General features: G+C 46.2%; 1 protein-coding gene across 5 annotated transcripts in view; it reads right to left on the bottom strand.

Moving 5' to 3' along the window:
- Positions 1-17500, bottom strand: part of LOC118392563 (signal peptide, CUB and EGF-like domain-containing protein 1) — a 139904-nt gene that overhangs the window by 13398 nt on the left and 109006 nt on the right. For all 5 annotated transcript variants that reach the window (XM_052460200.1, XM_052460201.1, XM_052460202.1 and 2 more), the window contains one exon: positions 5522-5650. In XM_052460200.1, coding sequence (XP_052316160.1) covers positions 5522-5650 — 129 coding nt within the window. The remainder of the gene's footprint in view (positions 1-5521; positions 5651-17500) is intronic.

Genomic DNA, 17500 nt, shown 5'->3' with positions numbered 1-17500 from the left:
TGTCTATATGAAACATGCTAAAGATAGGACAGAGTTAACCATGTTCTCAGTACAGGGCATCCTGACCAGTTGCATCACCGCCTGGTATGGCAACTGCTCGGCATCTGACCGTAAGGCGCTACAGAGGGTAGTGCGTACGGCCCAGTACATCACTGGGGCCAAGCTTCCTGCCATCCAGGACCTATATAATAGGCGGTGTCAGAGGAAGGTCCAAAAGATTGTCAAAGACTCCAGTCACCCAAGTCATAGACTGTTCTCTCTGCTACCACACGACAAACGGTACCGGAGCGCCGAGTCTAGGTCCAAAAAGCTCTTTAACAGCTTCTACTCCCAAGCCTGCTGAACAACTAAACTAATGAAATGGCCAGCTGGACTATTTACATTGATCCCCCTTGTTCTTACACTGCTGCTTCTCACTGTTTATTATCCATGCATAGTCACTTTACAAATGACCTCGACTAACCTGTACCCCCACACATTGACTCTGTTCCGGTACCCCCTGTCTATAGCCTCCACATTGACTCAGTACTGGTACCCCCTGTATATAGCCTCCACGTTGACTCAGTACTGGTACCCTCTGTATATAGCCTCCACATTGACTCAGTACTGGTACCCCCTGTCTATAGCCTCCACATTGACTCAGTACTGGTACCCCTGTATATAGCCTCCACGTTGACTCAGTACTGGTACCCTCTGTATATAGCCTCCACATTGACTCAGTACTGGTACCCTCTGTATATAGCCTCCACGTTGACTCAGTACTGGTACCCTCTGTATATAGCCTCCACGTTGACTCAGTACTGGTACCCTCTGTATATAGCCTCCACATTGACTCAGTACTGGTACCCTCTGTATATAGCCTCCACGTTGACTCAGTACTGGTACCCTCTGTATATAGCCTCCACGTTGACTCAGTACTGGTACCCTCTGTATATAGCCTCCACGTTGACTCAGTACTGGTACCCTCTGTCTATAGCCTCCACATTGACTCTGTTCCGGTACCCCCTGTATATAGCCTCCACATTGACTCTGTACTGGTACCCCCTGTATATAGCCTCCACATTGACTCAGTACTGGTACTCTCAGTATATAGCCTCCACATTGACTCGGTACTGGTACCCCCTGAATATAGCCTCCACATTGACTCAGTACTGGTACCCCCTGTATATAGCCTCCACGTTGACTCAGTACTGGTACCCCCTGTATATAGCCTCCACATTGACTCTGTACTGGTACCCCCTGTATATAGCCTCCACATTGACTCAGTACTGGTACCCCCAGTATATAGCCTCCACATTGACTCGGTACTGGTACCCCCTGAATATAGCCTCCACATTGACTCAGTACTGGTACCCCCTGTATATAGCCTCCACGTTGACTCAGTACTGGTACCCCCTGTATATAGCCTCCACATTGACTCAGTACTGGTACCCCCTGAATATAGCCTCCATGTTGACTCAGTACTGGTGCCCCCTGTATATAGCCTCCACATTGACTCAGTACTGGTACCCCCTGTATATAGCCTCCATGTTGACTCAGTACTGGTACCCTCAGTATATAGCCTCCACATTGACTCAGTACTGGTACCCCCTGTATATAGCCTCCATGTTGACTCAGTACTGGTACCCTCAGTATATAGGCTCCACATTGACTCTGTTCCGGTACCCCCTGTATATAGCCTCCACATTGACTCAGTACTGGTACCCCCTGTATATAGCCTCCATGTTGACTCAGTACTGGTACCCTCAGTATATAGGCTCCACATTGACTCAGTACTGGTACCCCCTGTATATAGCCTCCACATTGACTCAGTACTGGTACCCTCTGTATATAGCCTCCACATTGACTCAGTACTGGTACCCCCTGTATATAGCCTCCACATTGACTATGTACCGGTACCCCCTGTATATAGCCTCCACATTGACTCTGTACTGGTACCCCCTGTATATAGCCTCCACATTGACTCAGTACTGGTACCCCCTGTATATAGCCTCCACATTGACTCAGTACTGGTACCCCCTGTATATAGCCTCCACATTGACTCAGTACTGGTACCCCCTGTATTTAGTCTCGTTATTGTTAAGTACATTTCTTGTGTTACCTTTTGATTGATTCGATTTTTTTAAACTTTAGTTTATTTAATCAATATTTTCTTTGAACTCTATTTCTTGAACTGCATTGTTGGTTATGGGCTTGTAAGTAAGCATTTCACGGTTTCAAGGTCTACTACACCTGTTGTATTCGGCGTATGTGACAAATACAATTGGATTTGATTTGTATACTGGATATTGAATGCATTGAGTTTCACTATGGGGAGTTGTATGAACTGTCTTTTGTTTAGAGTGCTAGAAGCTGTGAAGAGGAATTTACACTAAAAGTACAATACATCTGAACTGTGAACTGTCAGTGGTGAGACAGTGGATGTGTGTGTGTGTGTGGTGGTTGGAGGACTGGACACTGCAGGAGCATTTCAAAATGTTCTGGAATAACAGTGTACATTCAGCCTGGTTATGTGGGTGGGAGTCTAAACAGTGACAGGGTTACTGGGTGTGTGTGTGTGTCAGGTTGGTTGCTCAAGATTCACACACATAAACACATACACACACGCGCAATACACAAACCCTGACCATTAAGCCATCTTCCTTGGTTGTAGCAGAGAGCATGTTTGCTTCCTTCCTCTTGAGGAACCAACAAGCTGATATATGAGTCATAGATATTACTCGCTGCGACTCTTCTCCACACAAACACCCATTATTCAGCCGCGGCTAATAAGACCAGTCCATTAGTCAGACTGGAGTTCATTGTTAACAAACAGAGGAGTGAAAAACAAAGCAGAGCTCTGCTCACTAAACAACCCCAAGAGGTCTTCTCAGGTGAGACTTAAAGATCCAATTCAGTGCTTCAGTCAAGCCCTCCACCCCAGGCCTGGGATAGATCAGACCAACTCACTGTGATCAGGACCAGGGGCTGATCTAGGATCAGGTCCCCCCCTATCAATATAAACATATTCATTCAGACTTAAAAGGCCAAAGCACGCCTACAGGCCCTGGTTTTGGGTTTATAATCGTTTTGTTTTATTTGAGTGAGAAAGATGTAATGACATATGTGGGTGGCTGACAGTAGCAACAGCATTACTTCAGTCCAGCGTCTCCAACTCACCTGGGCTATTTCAAGACCAAGTCATCTGGGCTGCGGAGATTTACAGAGGCTAAAAATACGCTGTGTTGTGATAAAGTTTGTCACGAGGAGGAAGTTGTTGAGGCCTGGCTTCTGTTGGCTCCTGGGCTGATTTGCTACAGTTCTCCAGGAAACTGTCTATATGACGGGCTACGGTTTGACTAACCTACCTGATTAATGAAACTAGCATCAGACCACAGCCCCAGCCACCACGCAGCACTGGAACGACTTGAGAGAGGCGCAGCTGTATAATCTCATTTCACCGAGAGGTGCCAGTTGTTGGTGTTGGCTGATGTGCAGGTGTCAGTCGGTTTGTGGGGTCGGGTGTAACACACCCAAGGTTAGTGTCCCCGTTTGTTAAAACACCAAACAACGTGGCCTGTCTATTAATAAGCATACTGTGTTTGCATAAGCTAAAGTTCCCTTCGTTCGCTTGACCTCGACTGTATTGTTTGAATACAGCTGCCTTGTGGGAGTCTTATTGTCCCTGGTGATTATTGCCCCATTCTCCATCACCCCTGCCCTTGTACAGGCATAGGGGTAAGTCTAAAGACTCTCTCTCTCTGTATCTGTCTCCCCCTCCACTTGCTCTCTCCGGAGGAACCTGGCATAGCTGTAGCTCTTCTCCGACACGTATTACCAGGAGATATTTTCCCTGGAAGAGCTTACCAGCATGGAAAGAATTAAAACATTAAATAAATACAAGTTAAAAATAAAAATTGGAACAAAAATACCACTTGTTAGCAGATGGAACAACACGTGTTTTTGGAGACTGGAAGCTTAGTTTTACAGTCAGGTAAAGCCGATGGGTGGAAGGAGCGTGTCAGTGTGTGTGTTCCTCCCATCAGCACACACCCAAGTTGAGTGTGTTATTGGCGTGTATGGAGTTGTGTAAACTGTTTGTTGGCAGTTCTTTTTGTGTTTAATATGACAGTGTTGATGTTTAATATGACACACACACACTGGGATAGAGTTGTTTGGTGTTTAATATGACACACACACACACACACACTGGGATAGAGTTGTTTGGTGTTTAATATGACACACACACACACACACACTGGGATAGAGTTGTTTGGTGTTTAATATGACACACACACACTCACACACACTGGGATAGAGTTGTTTGGTGTTTAATATGACACACACACACACACACACTGGGATAGAGTTGTTTGGTGTTTAATATGACACACACATACACAGACACTCACTGGGATAGAGTTGTTTGGTGTTTAATATGACACACACACACACTCACACACACTGGGATAGAGTTGTTTGGTGTTTAATATGACACACACACACACACACTGGGATAGAGTTGTTTGGTGTTTAATATGACACACACACACACACACACACACTGGGATAGAGTTGTTTGGTGTTTAATATGACACACACATACACAGACACTCACTGGGATAGAGTTGTTTGGTGTTTAATATGACACACACACACACACACACACACACTGGGATAGAGTTGTTTGGTGTTTAATATGACACACACATACACAGACACTCACTGGGATAGAGTTGTTTGGTGTTTAATATGACACACACACACACACTCACACACACTGGGATAGAGTTGTTTGGTGTTTAATATGACACACACATACACAGACACTCACTGGGATAGAGTTGTTTGGTGTTTAATATGACACACACACACACACTCACACACACTGGGATAGAGTTGTTTGGTGTTTAATATGACACACACACACACACACACACACACACACACACACACTCACACACACTGGGATAGAGTTGTTTGGTGTTTAATATGACACACACACACACTCACTGGGATAGAGTTGTTTGGTGTTTTTGGTTCGGGGACAAAAACACTGCAGGGTGTTGCTGTTCATAAAATAATTTGTGATGTGTGCCTCTCCTGTCTCTCTTGCTGTGACTTGTATAGAGGAATCTGCATTTGTCCTCCAAACACAACCAGGGATTAGATATGAAGAGAGAAGCAGAATGCCTTAAAACAACTGACAGTATATTGCACCCACTGAAGGATGTCAAGTTCATTGTACTAACAAGCCTATCTGTGCATGTCATTCCAGGTGAATGATTTGTAGGCCAACCCCTGTTTTGATTCTATGTATGATCCTGCTCTGAACATAAAGCACATGACTGAGTTACTACCGTAGAGATTTACGATAGAAACTACTAGGCCGACTGCATATTCTAGTATATCCATTCCTGCGGTCCCTATTCCGTGACACTGTGGCGGCACTGGTTCCGAAGGTGGCCGTCTTAAGGCACTGTGACGTCATCGGTCATCAGACAGGAGTGTATGACAGCCGTCAGTCGGGCGGGCAGCTCACCCTGGCAGGTGCGCTCGTCAGTGAGGAGCTTGTGGCCCTTCTGGCAGCTGCACTCAAAGGAGCCCACCGTGTTTTTGCAGAAATGGTCACAGCCGCCGTTATTGAATGCCTCTTGGCATTCATCTATGTCTGTATGGAGAGAGGGATGGGGGGGAAGAGACGGAGCATTAGGTCACAGGTACACTAAGGCAATAGGCAATACTGGTCAAAGAGAACAGAGTTTTTACACACACACACAGACACAGACACAGACACACACACAGACACAGACACAGACACAGACACAGACAGACACACACACAGCACATAACTATGCCGTGCTAAAGTGTTCTCCTTTAGCAGTCTCTCCCACACAGCCACTGCCATGCTGGGATGGAGATCTCCAAATTGGCAGACAACAGGCCAATAAAAGGCTTCACTAATGCCTTGGAAATCTATTCTAAGCCTCTGTAAGAGTCTTTATGGAATGGGGGGGCAGGTGGGGTGAGAGTAAGGGTGAGAGAGGGGAGTCAGAGAGAAGTGGGGGTTTTCCCAATGCTCTTATTTGTGCTAGCAGGAAGAAGCCAGGAGTTGGCAGGCCTGAAAGACAACATGAACACGGGCCGTGCTGCGTTGTGGTGGTAAAGTAGGTTTCCATCCACACAACAAGTCCTAACCGCAGTGCCTGGGTGTCGGTGTGGGGCAGCCGGCATCAGTCACAAACATATTGTCACAACACGGGGAAGATATTATCCCAGAGCAAACAAACCTGTGGGAGTCCCATCGCTGTTCCCTGAAGGCCTCACCTGCCTCTTTCATTCTCTTATTCATTCCCTCTTTCTTTTCATTCCTTCAGATCTCCGATAAAATGACTGAAGTTTCATTCACCGGTGGTTTCTTTTCTGCTGCCAGACCATTTCTTTATGCGGTTTCATTATTCTATTGATTTCTTTCTCTCTCTCTCTCTTTCTCTTCCTCTTGGCATGTGTGTGTGTGTGTGTGTGTGTGTGTGTGTGTGTGTGTGTGTGTGTGTGTGTGTGTGTGTGTGTGTGTGTGTGTGTGTGTGTGTGTGTGTGTGTGTGTGCGCCAGGCAGTGGGTGTGTATACGTGTGCGAGCATGTGTGTGGACGCTCTTGCGTTTGTGTGCACTTGTGTGTGTGTGTGATGGTATTAAGTGCAATGGTAGCTTCACGGCGCTCGACAGCAGACAGCATGGTACAGGCTCAGGGGGCTTGTTGAGAGGGATCCTCCACTAGCCTCTGCTGTCTGATCCTACGACACGCTCTTTACCTGGAACTAATGGAACAGCCTGCTGCTACTGCCGTACACAACACTGTCTAGACCACCATGCAAGGACTTAGAGACAGAGAGAGAGAGAGAGAGAGAGAGAGAGAGAGAGAGAGAGAGAGAGAGAGAGAGAGAGAGAGAGAGAGAGAAAGAGAGAGTGAGAGAAAGAGAGAGAGAACGAGAGAGAGAAAGAGAAAGAGAGAGCGAGGGGGGAGGGGTGTTGAATGAATACATAATTGAACCCACCCCTCCCTCCTCACCCCTAAAGGCTCACCCCATCCAGGGGTTTGATGGACTTTCTCAACTTCCATCTACCTCTCCTCCCCCCACCTCCTGCCCATGTGACTAGGTCTTCCTGAATCCCTGTGGAATAAAGGCCCAGGTGTGTGAGACGATCCAGAAACGTAGACCAGGAATAATAAGCGAGCCGGATCCCCTGGGGCTGTGCATGCAGTGCCAACCCTCCAGCCTGGTGGGATCTGATGTCACGCTGCATCCCCCCCTAACCCCATCCCTTCTCTCTCCTCACCCCTTCCTCTTTCTAAATATGTGCCCTCAGCCGAACCCTGGAGAGAGTCACTGGGTATATTTCCCTCCTGAGAGGACTCGCAATGCCACACTCAACAAGGGAGGAAAGGAAAGAGGACGAGGAAGAGACGGAAAAGAAAGTGGAGGAGGTAGAAGGTAGATGTAGTGGATGGGGAGAAAGGTAAGGGGAAGAAAGGAGGAAAGTGGAAGGGTAGAGGGAGGTGGACGGGTAGAGGGAGGAGGAAGGGTAGAGGAAAGTGGAAGGGTAGAGGGAGGAGGAAGGGTAGAGGAAAGTGGAAGGGTAGAGGGAGGAGGAAGGGTAGAGGGAGGTGGAAGGGTAGAGGGAGGAGGAAGGGTAGAGGAAAGTGGAAGGGTAGAGGGAGGAGGAAGGGTAGAGGAAAGTGGAAGGGTAGGGGAGGAGGAAGGGTAGAGGAAAGTGGAAGGGTAGGGGGAGGAGGAAGGGTAGAGGAAAGTGGAAGGGTAGAGGGAGGAGGAAGGGTAGAGGAAAGTGGAAGGGTAGAGGGAGGAGGAAGGGTAGAGGAAAGTGGAAGGGTAGAGGGAGGAGGAAAGGTATAGGAAAGTGGAAGGGTAGAGGGAGGAGGAAGGGTACAGGAAAGTGAAAGGGTAGAGGGAGGAGGAAGGGTAGAGGAAAGTGGAAGGGTAGAGGGAGGAGGAAGGGTAGAGGAAAGTGGAAGGGTAGAGGGAGGAGGAAGGGTAGAGGAAAGTGGAAGGGTAGAGGGAGGAGGAAGGGTAGAGGAAAGTGGAAGGGTAGAGGGAGGAGGAAAGGTATAGGAAAGTGGAAGGGTAGAGGGAGGAGGAAGGGTAGAGGAAAGTGAAAGGGTAGAGGGAGGAGGAAGGGTAGAGGAAAGTGGAAGGGTAGAGGGAGGAGGAAGGGTAGAGGAAAGTGGAAGGGTAGAGGGAGGAGGAAGGGTAGAGGAAAGTGGAAGGGTAGAGGGAGGAGGAAGGGTAGAGGGAGGAGGAAGAGACGGAAGAGAAAGTAAAGTAGGGAGGGAGTATTAAGAGGAGGAGGGAGAAAGGGAAATAAAAGAAGAGGAAAGTGGAAGGGTAGAGGGAGGAGGAAGAGACGGAAAAGAAAGTAAAGGAGGGAGGGAGTATTAAGAGGAGGAGGGAGAAAGGGAAATAAAAGAAGAGGAAAGTGGAAGGGTAGAGGGAGGAGGAAGAGACGGAAAAGAAAGTAAAGGAGGGATGGAGGAGGAGGGAGAAGGGGAAATAAAAGAAGAGTAAAGTCGAAGGGTAGAGGGAGGAGGAAGAGACGGAAGAGAAAGTAAATGAGGGAGGGAGTATTAAGAGGAGGAGGGAGAAAGGGAAATAAAAGAAGAGGAAAGTGGAAGAGTGGAGGGAGGAGGAAGAGGACAATAGCATGGCAGATTACACGGGCTAAGCCCGTTTTGATTGGTGCTCTAAGTGATGAAAACGGCTGGGGATTAACACCTAAGCCTTTGAGTCAGAGAGTCAGCCAAGCAAGACACCACAGGGAAGACTCATCTAAGAGAGGAGTGGAGGGGAGGAGGAGAGTAGGAGAGGAGGGAGAGGTGAGTGGAAGAAAAAGAGAGGGTAGATGGAAAGAGGTAGAGAAAAACAGGAGGAGAAGGGAAGTCAGTGGGGAAAGCGCAGTCAGATACTGCATGTCTCCATTGTTACCTTTAATAGCCAGTACACTGTGCAATGAGCCAAGCCAGATAAAGTCAGACAAATATATACAGTTGAGTGATACAAAAGAATATCAGAATAAAATAGTCCTCAGACGACAGGGCCTGTGTTCTCCTATAACAATGTATCCTGATATAAGGGAACCTCTCCATCAAGGCTGAAGTGCAGTGTAACCTCACTGTACAGTGGAATTCCATAGACTGATTTGAGGGCCTTCCTAGTTGCATATATACTACAACTACAATCAGAGACAGTAAATATTTTGAGGAGCCAGGTAGCCTAGTGGTTAGAGAGTTGGACCAGTAACCGAAAGGTTGCTGGATTAAATCCCGGAGCTGACAAAGTAAAAATCTATCGTTCTGCAGTTAACCCACTCGGGGAACAAGAATTTGCTGTTAACTGACTTGCCTAGTTAAATACATGTTCAACTGTCCACAGCCTTTAAGGGGATTGTCCTACATCAAACTTTCCTCAGACTCTGGAGGTAAGGACGCTCATCTTAGTACTGGCTCACGGCTGACCCTCTGAACAGACGATCTCATTGACAGTTGTGCTCTCAAGCAATGACCTCATCAAAAGCTGAGTTCTCAAGCAATGACCTCATCAAAAGCTGAGCTCTCAAGCAACGACCTCATCAAAAGCTGCGCTCTCAAGCAATGACCTCACCAAAAGCGGTGCTCTCAAGCAATGATCTCATCAAAAGCTGAGCTCTCAAGCAATGACCTCATCAAAAGCTGAGCTCTCAACACTGACAGATTCACTTGCTTTCTTTCTCTCCTCTCCTCCATCATCATTTGCTTTTTGATGATTGCTTTCTTAGAGAGAAGACCTCTTTCTGTTCTGTCCTCTCTGCTCCCCTTTTCTATCTCCTCCACTTTCTGATAATTTCTTCCTCTTGTCTCTCTTTTAAATCAATCATGGCTATTTCCCAGTTCCGTTTCCTTGGCATGCCGACAGCAGATCTCATCTCTACAGAAAGGATGGCTACCTTTCTCCCTAGAGGGGATCTTCTCTCTCTCTCACACACATTCGCTCTCTCTTTCTCTACATTCTTAGAAAAAAAAGGTGCTATCTACAACCGAGGGTTCTACATGGAACCCAAAAGGATTATCCTATGGGGACAGCCGAAGAACCCTTTTGGAACCCTTTTTTCTAAGAGTGTACCCCCTCTCTCGCTCCACATCTCTCTCTCACACACACACACACACACACACACACCTCCCCCGCCGTCCCTCAGGTGCCAATTGCCCACCATCCCAGACAAGTCTACAGAAGGTATAACAATATCTCCCCCAACCTACCCAGCCCAAACTTCCCCAACACAGACAAAGATCCCTAATTATTCAGTAAGTCTGGCAGCCATAACCACTGGCATAGCATAGCATAGCCACCACATTTCCCCACACTTAATGGCCACTCTGTGGAAGCCTGAGCCCAATAATGTCCTATATAATTTTACCTGTAATAGCCCTTAAATAAGCTTCAATCTTAAATAAAAACATTAAGCATCGACACATCTTGAAATTATAAAACACTGCGTGTGAGAGAGAAATTGTGTGTGTAAATGAGAGAGGGAGTGTGTATGTCTGTGTGTGTGTGAGAGGGAGATATAGAAAAAGTGTGTGAGAGAGAGAAAGAGAGAAAGAAAGAGAGAGAGAGAGAGAGAGAGAGAGAGAGAGAGAGAGAGAGAGAGAGGAGAAACATGTGCGTCAACAGCAACCGTGGGAAAATCCTCTGCATTATCATTAACAGCAGACTCGTACATTTCCTCAATGAAAACTATGTACTGAGCAAATGTCAAATAGTATTTTTTACCAAATTACCATACAACAGACCATGTATTCACCCTGCACACCCTAATTGACAACCAAACAAACCAAAACAAAGGCAAAGTCTTCTCATGCTTTGTTGATTTCAAAAAAGCATTCGATTCAATTTGGCATGAGGGTCTGCTATACAAATTGATGGAAAGTGGTTGTTGGGGGTAAAACATACGACATTATATAATCCATGTACACAAACAACAAGTGTGCGGTTAACATTGGCAAAAAACACACACATTTCTTCCCACAGGGCCGTGGGGTGAGACAGGGATGCAGCTTAAGCCCCACCCTCTTCAACATATATATCAACGAATTGGCGTGGGCACTAGAAAAGTCTGCAGCACCCGGCCTCACCCTACCAGAATCTGAAGTCAAATGTGTACTGTTTGCTGATGATCTGGTGCTTCTGTCCCCAACCAAGGAGGGCCTACAGCAGCACCTATATTCTTCACAGATTCTACCAGACCTGGGCCCTGACAGTAAATCTCAGTAAGACCAAAATAATGGTGTTCCAAAAAAGGTCCAGACTCCAGGACCACAAATACAAATTCCATTTAGACACGGTTGACCTAGAGCACACAATAAACTATACATACCTCGGCCTAAACATCAGCGCCACAGGTAACTTCCACAAAGCTGTGAACGATCTGAGAGACATTTAACATTTTACATTTAAGTCATTTAGCAGACGCTCTTATCCAGAGCGACTTACAAAAAGGGCATTCTATGCCATCAAAAGGAACATAAAATTCAACATACCAATTAGGATCTTGCTAAAAATGATTGAATCAGTCATAGAGCCCATCGCCCTTTATGGTTGTGAGGTCTGGGGTCCGCTCACCAACCAAGATTTCACAAAATGGGACAAACACCAAATTGAGACTCTGCATGCAGAATTCTGCAAAAATATCCTCCGTGTACAGCGTAGAACACCAAATAATGCATGCAGAGCAGAATTAGGCCGATACCCGCTAATTATCAAAATCCAGAAAAGAGCCATTAAATACTACAACCACCGAAAAGGAAGCGATTCCCAAACCTTCCATAACAAAGCCATCACCTACAGAATGAATGAACCTGGAGAAGAGTCCCCTGTGGGGATGTTCACAAACATACCCCACAGAACCCCAGGACAGCAACACAATTAGACCCAACCAAATCTTGAGAAAACAAAAATATAATTACTTGACACAATGGAAAGAATTAACAACAAAAAAAAAAAAAAAAACTAGAATGCTATTTGGCCCTAAACAGAGAGTACACAGTGGCAGAATACCTGGCTACTGTGAATGACCCAAACTTAAGAAAGCTTTGACTATGTACAGCCTTGCTGCATAGCCTTGCTGTTGAGAAAGACTGCCATAGGCAGATCTGGCTCCCAAGAGAAGATAGGCTATGTGCTCACTGCCCACAAAATTAGGTGGAAACTGAGCTGCAATTCCTAACCTCCTGCCCAATGTATGGCCATATTAGAGACACATATTTCCCTCAGATTACACAGATCCACAAAGAATACGAAACAAACCCAATTTTGAAAAACTCCCATATCTACTGGGTGAAATCCCACAGTGTGCCATCACAGTAGTAAGATTTGTGACCTGTTGCCACAAGAAAAGGGCAACCAGTGAAGAACAAACCCCATTGTAAGTACAATATTTATTTATTTTCCATTTTTATATATTTTTTTTAACTATTTGCACATCGTTACAACACTATATATAGACATAATATGACATTTGAAATTACTTTATTATTTTGGAACTTCTGTGAGTGTAATTTTGACTGTTTTTTAAATTATTGTTTATTTCACTTTTGTTTATAATCTACTTCACTTGCTTTGGCAATGTTAACATATGTTTCCCATTCCAATAAAGCCCTAGAATTGAAATTGAATTGAGAGAGCACCTCTGTGATTGCATTGCACACACATCTGGGCTGCCAGGGGCCAGATGGTAGTTAGGCCTCTATTAACGACGGCATAGCTCATTAAGGTTCTCCTACATATGATGTACCATAATGAGGACCTCACTCAGGGAGGGGAGAGGTGGTAGGGGAGACCTGGGGAGGGAAAGAGGGATGGAAAGGAAATGAGAGCAACGAACGGAGCGGAGAAGGAATGGGGATGTCTTATGTTCCAACCTTCTCAGTCCTCACTCTCTCACTCATTCAATCTTCCACTCTCTATGTCCACTCATCTATCTCTCACTCTCCCCTTATCTCTTGTATCTGCCTCTCATTTATCTCTTTTTGTTCCCATCTCCATCTCTCTTCCGTTCTCAATCATTTGAATCTCTCTAAGTGTCTGGGTGTGAGAACAGGGGTGTCATCTGTCAACGCATACACACACACACGCACGCACGCACGCACACAGACAGACAAACACCCACACCCATCTTTCATCAATCTCCCATCCCTGTTTGACATTTACCACCGGTTCGATCGATACCCTGCTTCATCTGCGATCAATAGGTCCATTCTGAGCCCTGCTGCTCCCTAAAGATAACCCACCAATAGCAGCTCATTACCATCTTCTTACAGCCATCTGCCTGAATGGCTTGTTGACTGACTGGCTGGTTGACTGTCTACTGGCTGGCGGGCTGACTGGCTAACTGTCTACTGGCTGGCTGATTGACCGGCTGGCTGACTGGATGTATGACTGACTGACTAGTTCGTTGGTTGGCTGGCTGACTGGGTACTGACAATCTACTGGATGACTGGCTGGCTACTGTCTAACTGACTGACTGGCTGTCTACTGGCTGACTTTCTACTGGCTGACTGAGTACTGGCTGACTGTCTACTGGCTGACTGACTGACTGGCTTATTGTCTACTGGCTGGCTGACTAACTGGCTGGTTAACTGACTGACTGGTTAACTGCCTGACTGGATAACTGTCTGACTGACTGGCTGAATGACTGACCGACTGGCTGGGGACACTGCTGCTGCTGGGAAGGCTGAGGGCCAAATGGGAAGGGCTAACATCCACCTGGGCTAAGAGAAACAAACGCACTGGCTTACTGCTCCTTGCTCCTCTTAGGATAGGAGGTTGTGGGCCCAAGGCAGCACTAGGATCTGTGTTTGCAGTGAGAAATCCAACACTATATGAGATATGAGAACAGAACACAGTGTTACTGCTAAGTTCATTTTTATTTAACCTACAAGACCCTGCTAGGTAAAGTCCCCCCTTATCTCAGCTCGCTGGTCACCATAGCATCTCCCACCTGTAGCACACGCTCCAGCAGGTATATCTCTCTAGTCACCTCCAAAACCAATTATTTCTTTGGCCGCCTCTCCTTCCAGTTCTCTGCTGCCAATGACTGGAACGAACTACAAAAATCTCTGAAACTGGAAACACTTATCTCCCTCACTAGCTTTAAGCACCAACTGTCAGAGCAGCTCACAGATTACTGCACTTGTACATAGCCCACCTATAATTTAGCCCAAACAACTACCTCTTTCCCAACTGTATTAAATGTATTTATTTATTTTGCTCCTTTGCACCCCATTATTTTTATTTCTACTTTGCACATTCTTCCATTGCAAAACTACCATTCCAGTGTTTTACTTGCTATATTGTATTTACTTTGCCACCATGGCCTTTTTTGCCTTTACCTCCCTTCTCACCTAATTTGCTCACATTGTATATAGACTTGTTTCTACTGTATTATTGACTGTATGTTTGTTTTTACTCCATGTGTAACTCTGTGTCGTTGTATGTGTCGAACTGCTTTGCTTTATCTTGGCCAGGTCGCAATTGTAAATGAGAACTTGTTCTCAACTTGCCTACCTGGTTAAATAAAGGTGAAATAAAAAAAATTGAAAATAAAAAAGCCTTGTGATGGGGGGTTAGGGTTCAACAGACGATTTGGATCGATTGAAATGACAACAGTGTAGGATAAATAATTGGCCGGTAATGAGAATATGGCTGAACGTTGACCTCTGGCCCTTGACCTCAATACAGTAAGTAGAACAGAGGGATCAATTGGAAGGTCATTGTTGCATAAGATGCTTGTGAGTCGATAAAAGTCCTCTCAAAAGACAAAGATAGGAGATAGAGAACGGAAAGAGGGAGGCAGCAAACAAGACAGAAAGAAAGACAGAAAGAAAGAAAAGAAGAAAGAACGTTTGTATTGTAACATAAACTGCAGTCATCGGGGATAAAAAACCATTGGAGAGAGAGTGAGAGTGAGAGAGAGATGAGGAATGTGGAAGCTCTTTGACTGCTGCTGCAGGCTTATCTCTGAGCGCTCGCGTAGCCTTGGTACGCACCTCGGGAAAACTGTGTAGTTTTACAAAATATTTACAGTAAAAAGCAATTCATTTGAGGAAACCTGAACCTGTCCAAATAATTTGGGGACGGGAGAAGGGGGATCTACTGTTCATAAAAAGCAACGTTTACCTCAGTGTGACCACCGCAGGCTGCTAATGTGGGAGACGACGGGCGGCCCAGGCCAGAGCCGGCCCGGGTATTTATCAGAGGACTTAAACAGCCCACTCTGTTTGCTTTGTCCCTAAAGACTCTCCTCCGTCTAATAACAGAGGCTCTATGGGCCGCATCTGGGCCAAGAGCAACTCCTGTAAAGAGCAACACAACAGTAAAATAAAACAGCAGGCAGGGCCGACGCCGGACTGACGGAGGGAGAGCCGGAACGGTTGAGGGCCGGAGCTGGGCCAGAGTCATGTAAGGTGATGGAGATAGGAGTGTTATTGTGGAGATTACTGGGCCTGACATGTTAATACCGTGGGCTGTTGAGAGCGTTGGCACATTCTGGAGGCTTTCTGTCTGGACGAGTGGGGGTTTATGGGGAAGCGACTCCGTACAGTAGCTTCCAGCCTCTTGAGGGCACAAAGTGATAGTGAAGCTATGACAATAAAGCTAGTGGGAGTGGTAGGTGGGAAGGTGAGGGTGAGAATCAAAGGTGTTGCTGACTATGATACAGTTCATTTACTGAGATTAGCTGAGCCACATAAAGTATGTCCCCTTATAACCCAACGAGCTTGTAGCCTATCAGCTGGATTCTCCTTGTCTGTGTTAAGGGACTACAGTAATGGCTCTTTGACTGGATTACAGGATGTGTGTGTGTGTGTGTGTGTGTGTGTGTGTGTGTGTGTGTGTGTGTGTGTGTGTGTGTGTGTGTGTGTGTGTGTGTGTGTGTGTGTGTGTGTTCAGGCGTTCGCTGGTACTGGGGAGTGGAATGCAGGCCAGTGAAGACATGTCCATACACACACTGTACAACTGAGCAACTCAGTCTCCCTGCACCAACCAACCAACCACACTCACTCACTCACTCACTCACTCACTCACTCACTCACTCACTCACTCACTCACTCACTCACTCACTCACACTCACACACAATGAAAATGTGTAAACACACACACACACATACACACAACTCATCCACCCCCCGACATGCACCTTCTAATCAAACATCTGGAAACTGTTCACAAAATCACTTTTCTTTTCCCTCTCTCCTTCCGCCTCTCCCTCTCTTCCCTCCGTCTCTCCCTCCGTCCGCAGGAGAGCCCTGTGATAAAAACGCCTCCTTCCATTGGCGCGTCTGTCATCGCGGAGCGAGGGAACCGTCTCGTCTGTCAGCGCAGATGAAAGGCTGTTTATCAGACGCCTGGGATTTAAACATGCCCTAAATTGTTTATATTGAAATGATTATGTTAGGGGGGGACAGAGCAGAGAGACAGAGGGCTCTGCCTACAGTACCTCACAGCATGACATTTACCTCCCCGCTAACTACTAACCCCACAAAACCACAAACTGCTGTCTACAATACTCTATCTACATTAACAGCACATCACTACCCACTATCTCTATGCTATAAAACACCTCTACCCACTGGGCCTATCTGCAAATTACAACACACCGCTGGCACAACCCAAAATGCTATAACACATGACAAAGGAGCTGAACTACGGGAAAAGGCGGGCTGAACAGGCCCCCATTAACATCGACGGGACTGTCGTGGAGCGGGTTGAGAGTTTCAAGTTCCTTAGTGTCCACAAGGCGCTACAGAGGGTAGTGCGTACGGCCCAGTACATCACTGGGACCAAGCTCCCTGCCATCCAGGACCTATATACTAGGCGTGTCAGAGGAAAGCCCATAAAAGACACCAGTCACCCAAGTAACCCACTGTTTTATCTGCTACCGCACAGCAAGCGGTACCGGAGCGTCAAGTCTAGAACCAAAAGTCTCCTCAACAGCTTCTACCCCCAAGCCATTAGACTGCTGAACAATTCATAAAAATCGTCACCAGACAATTTACATTGACCCCCCTCTTGTATACTGCTGCTACTCGCTGTTTGTTTGTTATCTATGCATAGACAATTTGCCCCCACCTACATGTACAGATTACCTCAACTAGCCTGTACCCCTGCACACTGACTAGGTACCGGTGCCCCCTGTATATAGCCTCGTTATTCTTATTGTGTTACTTTTTATTATTACTTTTTATCTTAGTCCACTTGGTAAATATTTTTTCTTCTTCTTGAACTGCACTGTTGGTTAAGGGCTTGTAAGTCAGCATTTCACGGTAAAGTCTACCCTTGTTGTATTTGGCGCAAGTGGGAAATAAAGTTTGATTTGATATGATTCATTACACAGTAGAGCACAGTCACACACTACACTCCTTATGGGTCAGCTCAGCTGTGATATTGGCTAGCTTAGCCAAGACCCTATCAGCC

The sequence above is a fragment of the Oncorhynchus keta genome, chromosome 13, assembly GCF_023373465.1.
Source record: "Oncorhynchus keta strain PuntledgeMale-10-30-2019 chromosome 13, Oket_V2, whole genome shotgun sequence".
In the NCBI taxonomy this organism is placed as follows: domain Eukaryota; kingdom Metazoa; phylum Chordata; class Actinopteri; order Salmoniformes; family Salmonidae; genus Oncorhynchus; species Oncorhynchus keta.
The sequence above is the reverse complement of the archived record's forward strand: the minus strand, read 5'-3'. Positions and strand labels throughout refer to the sequence as shown.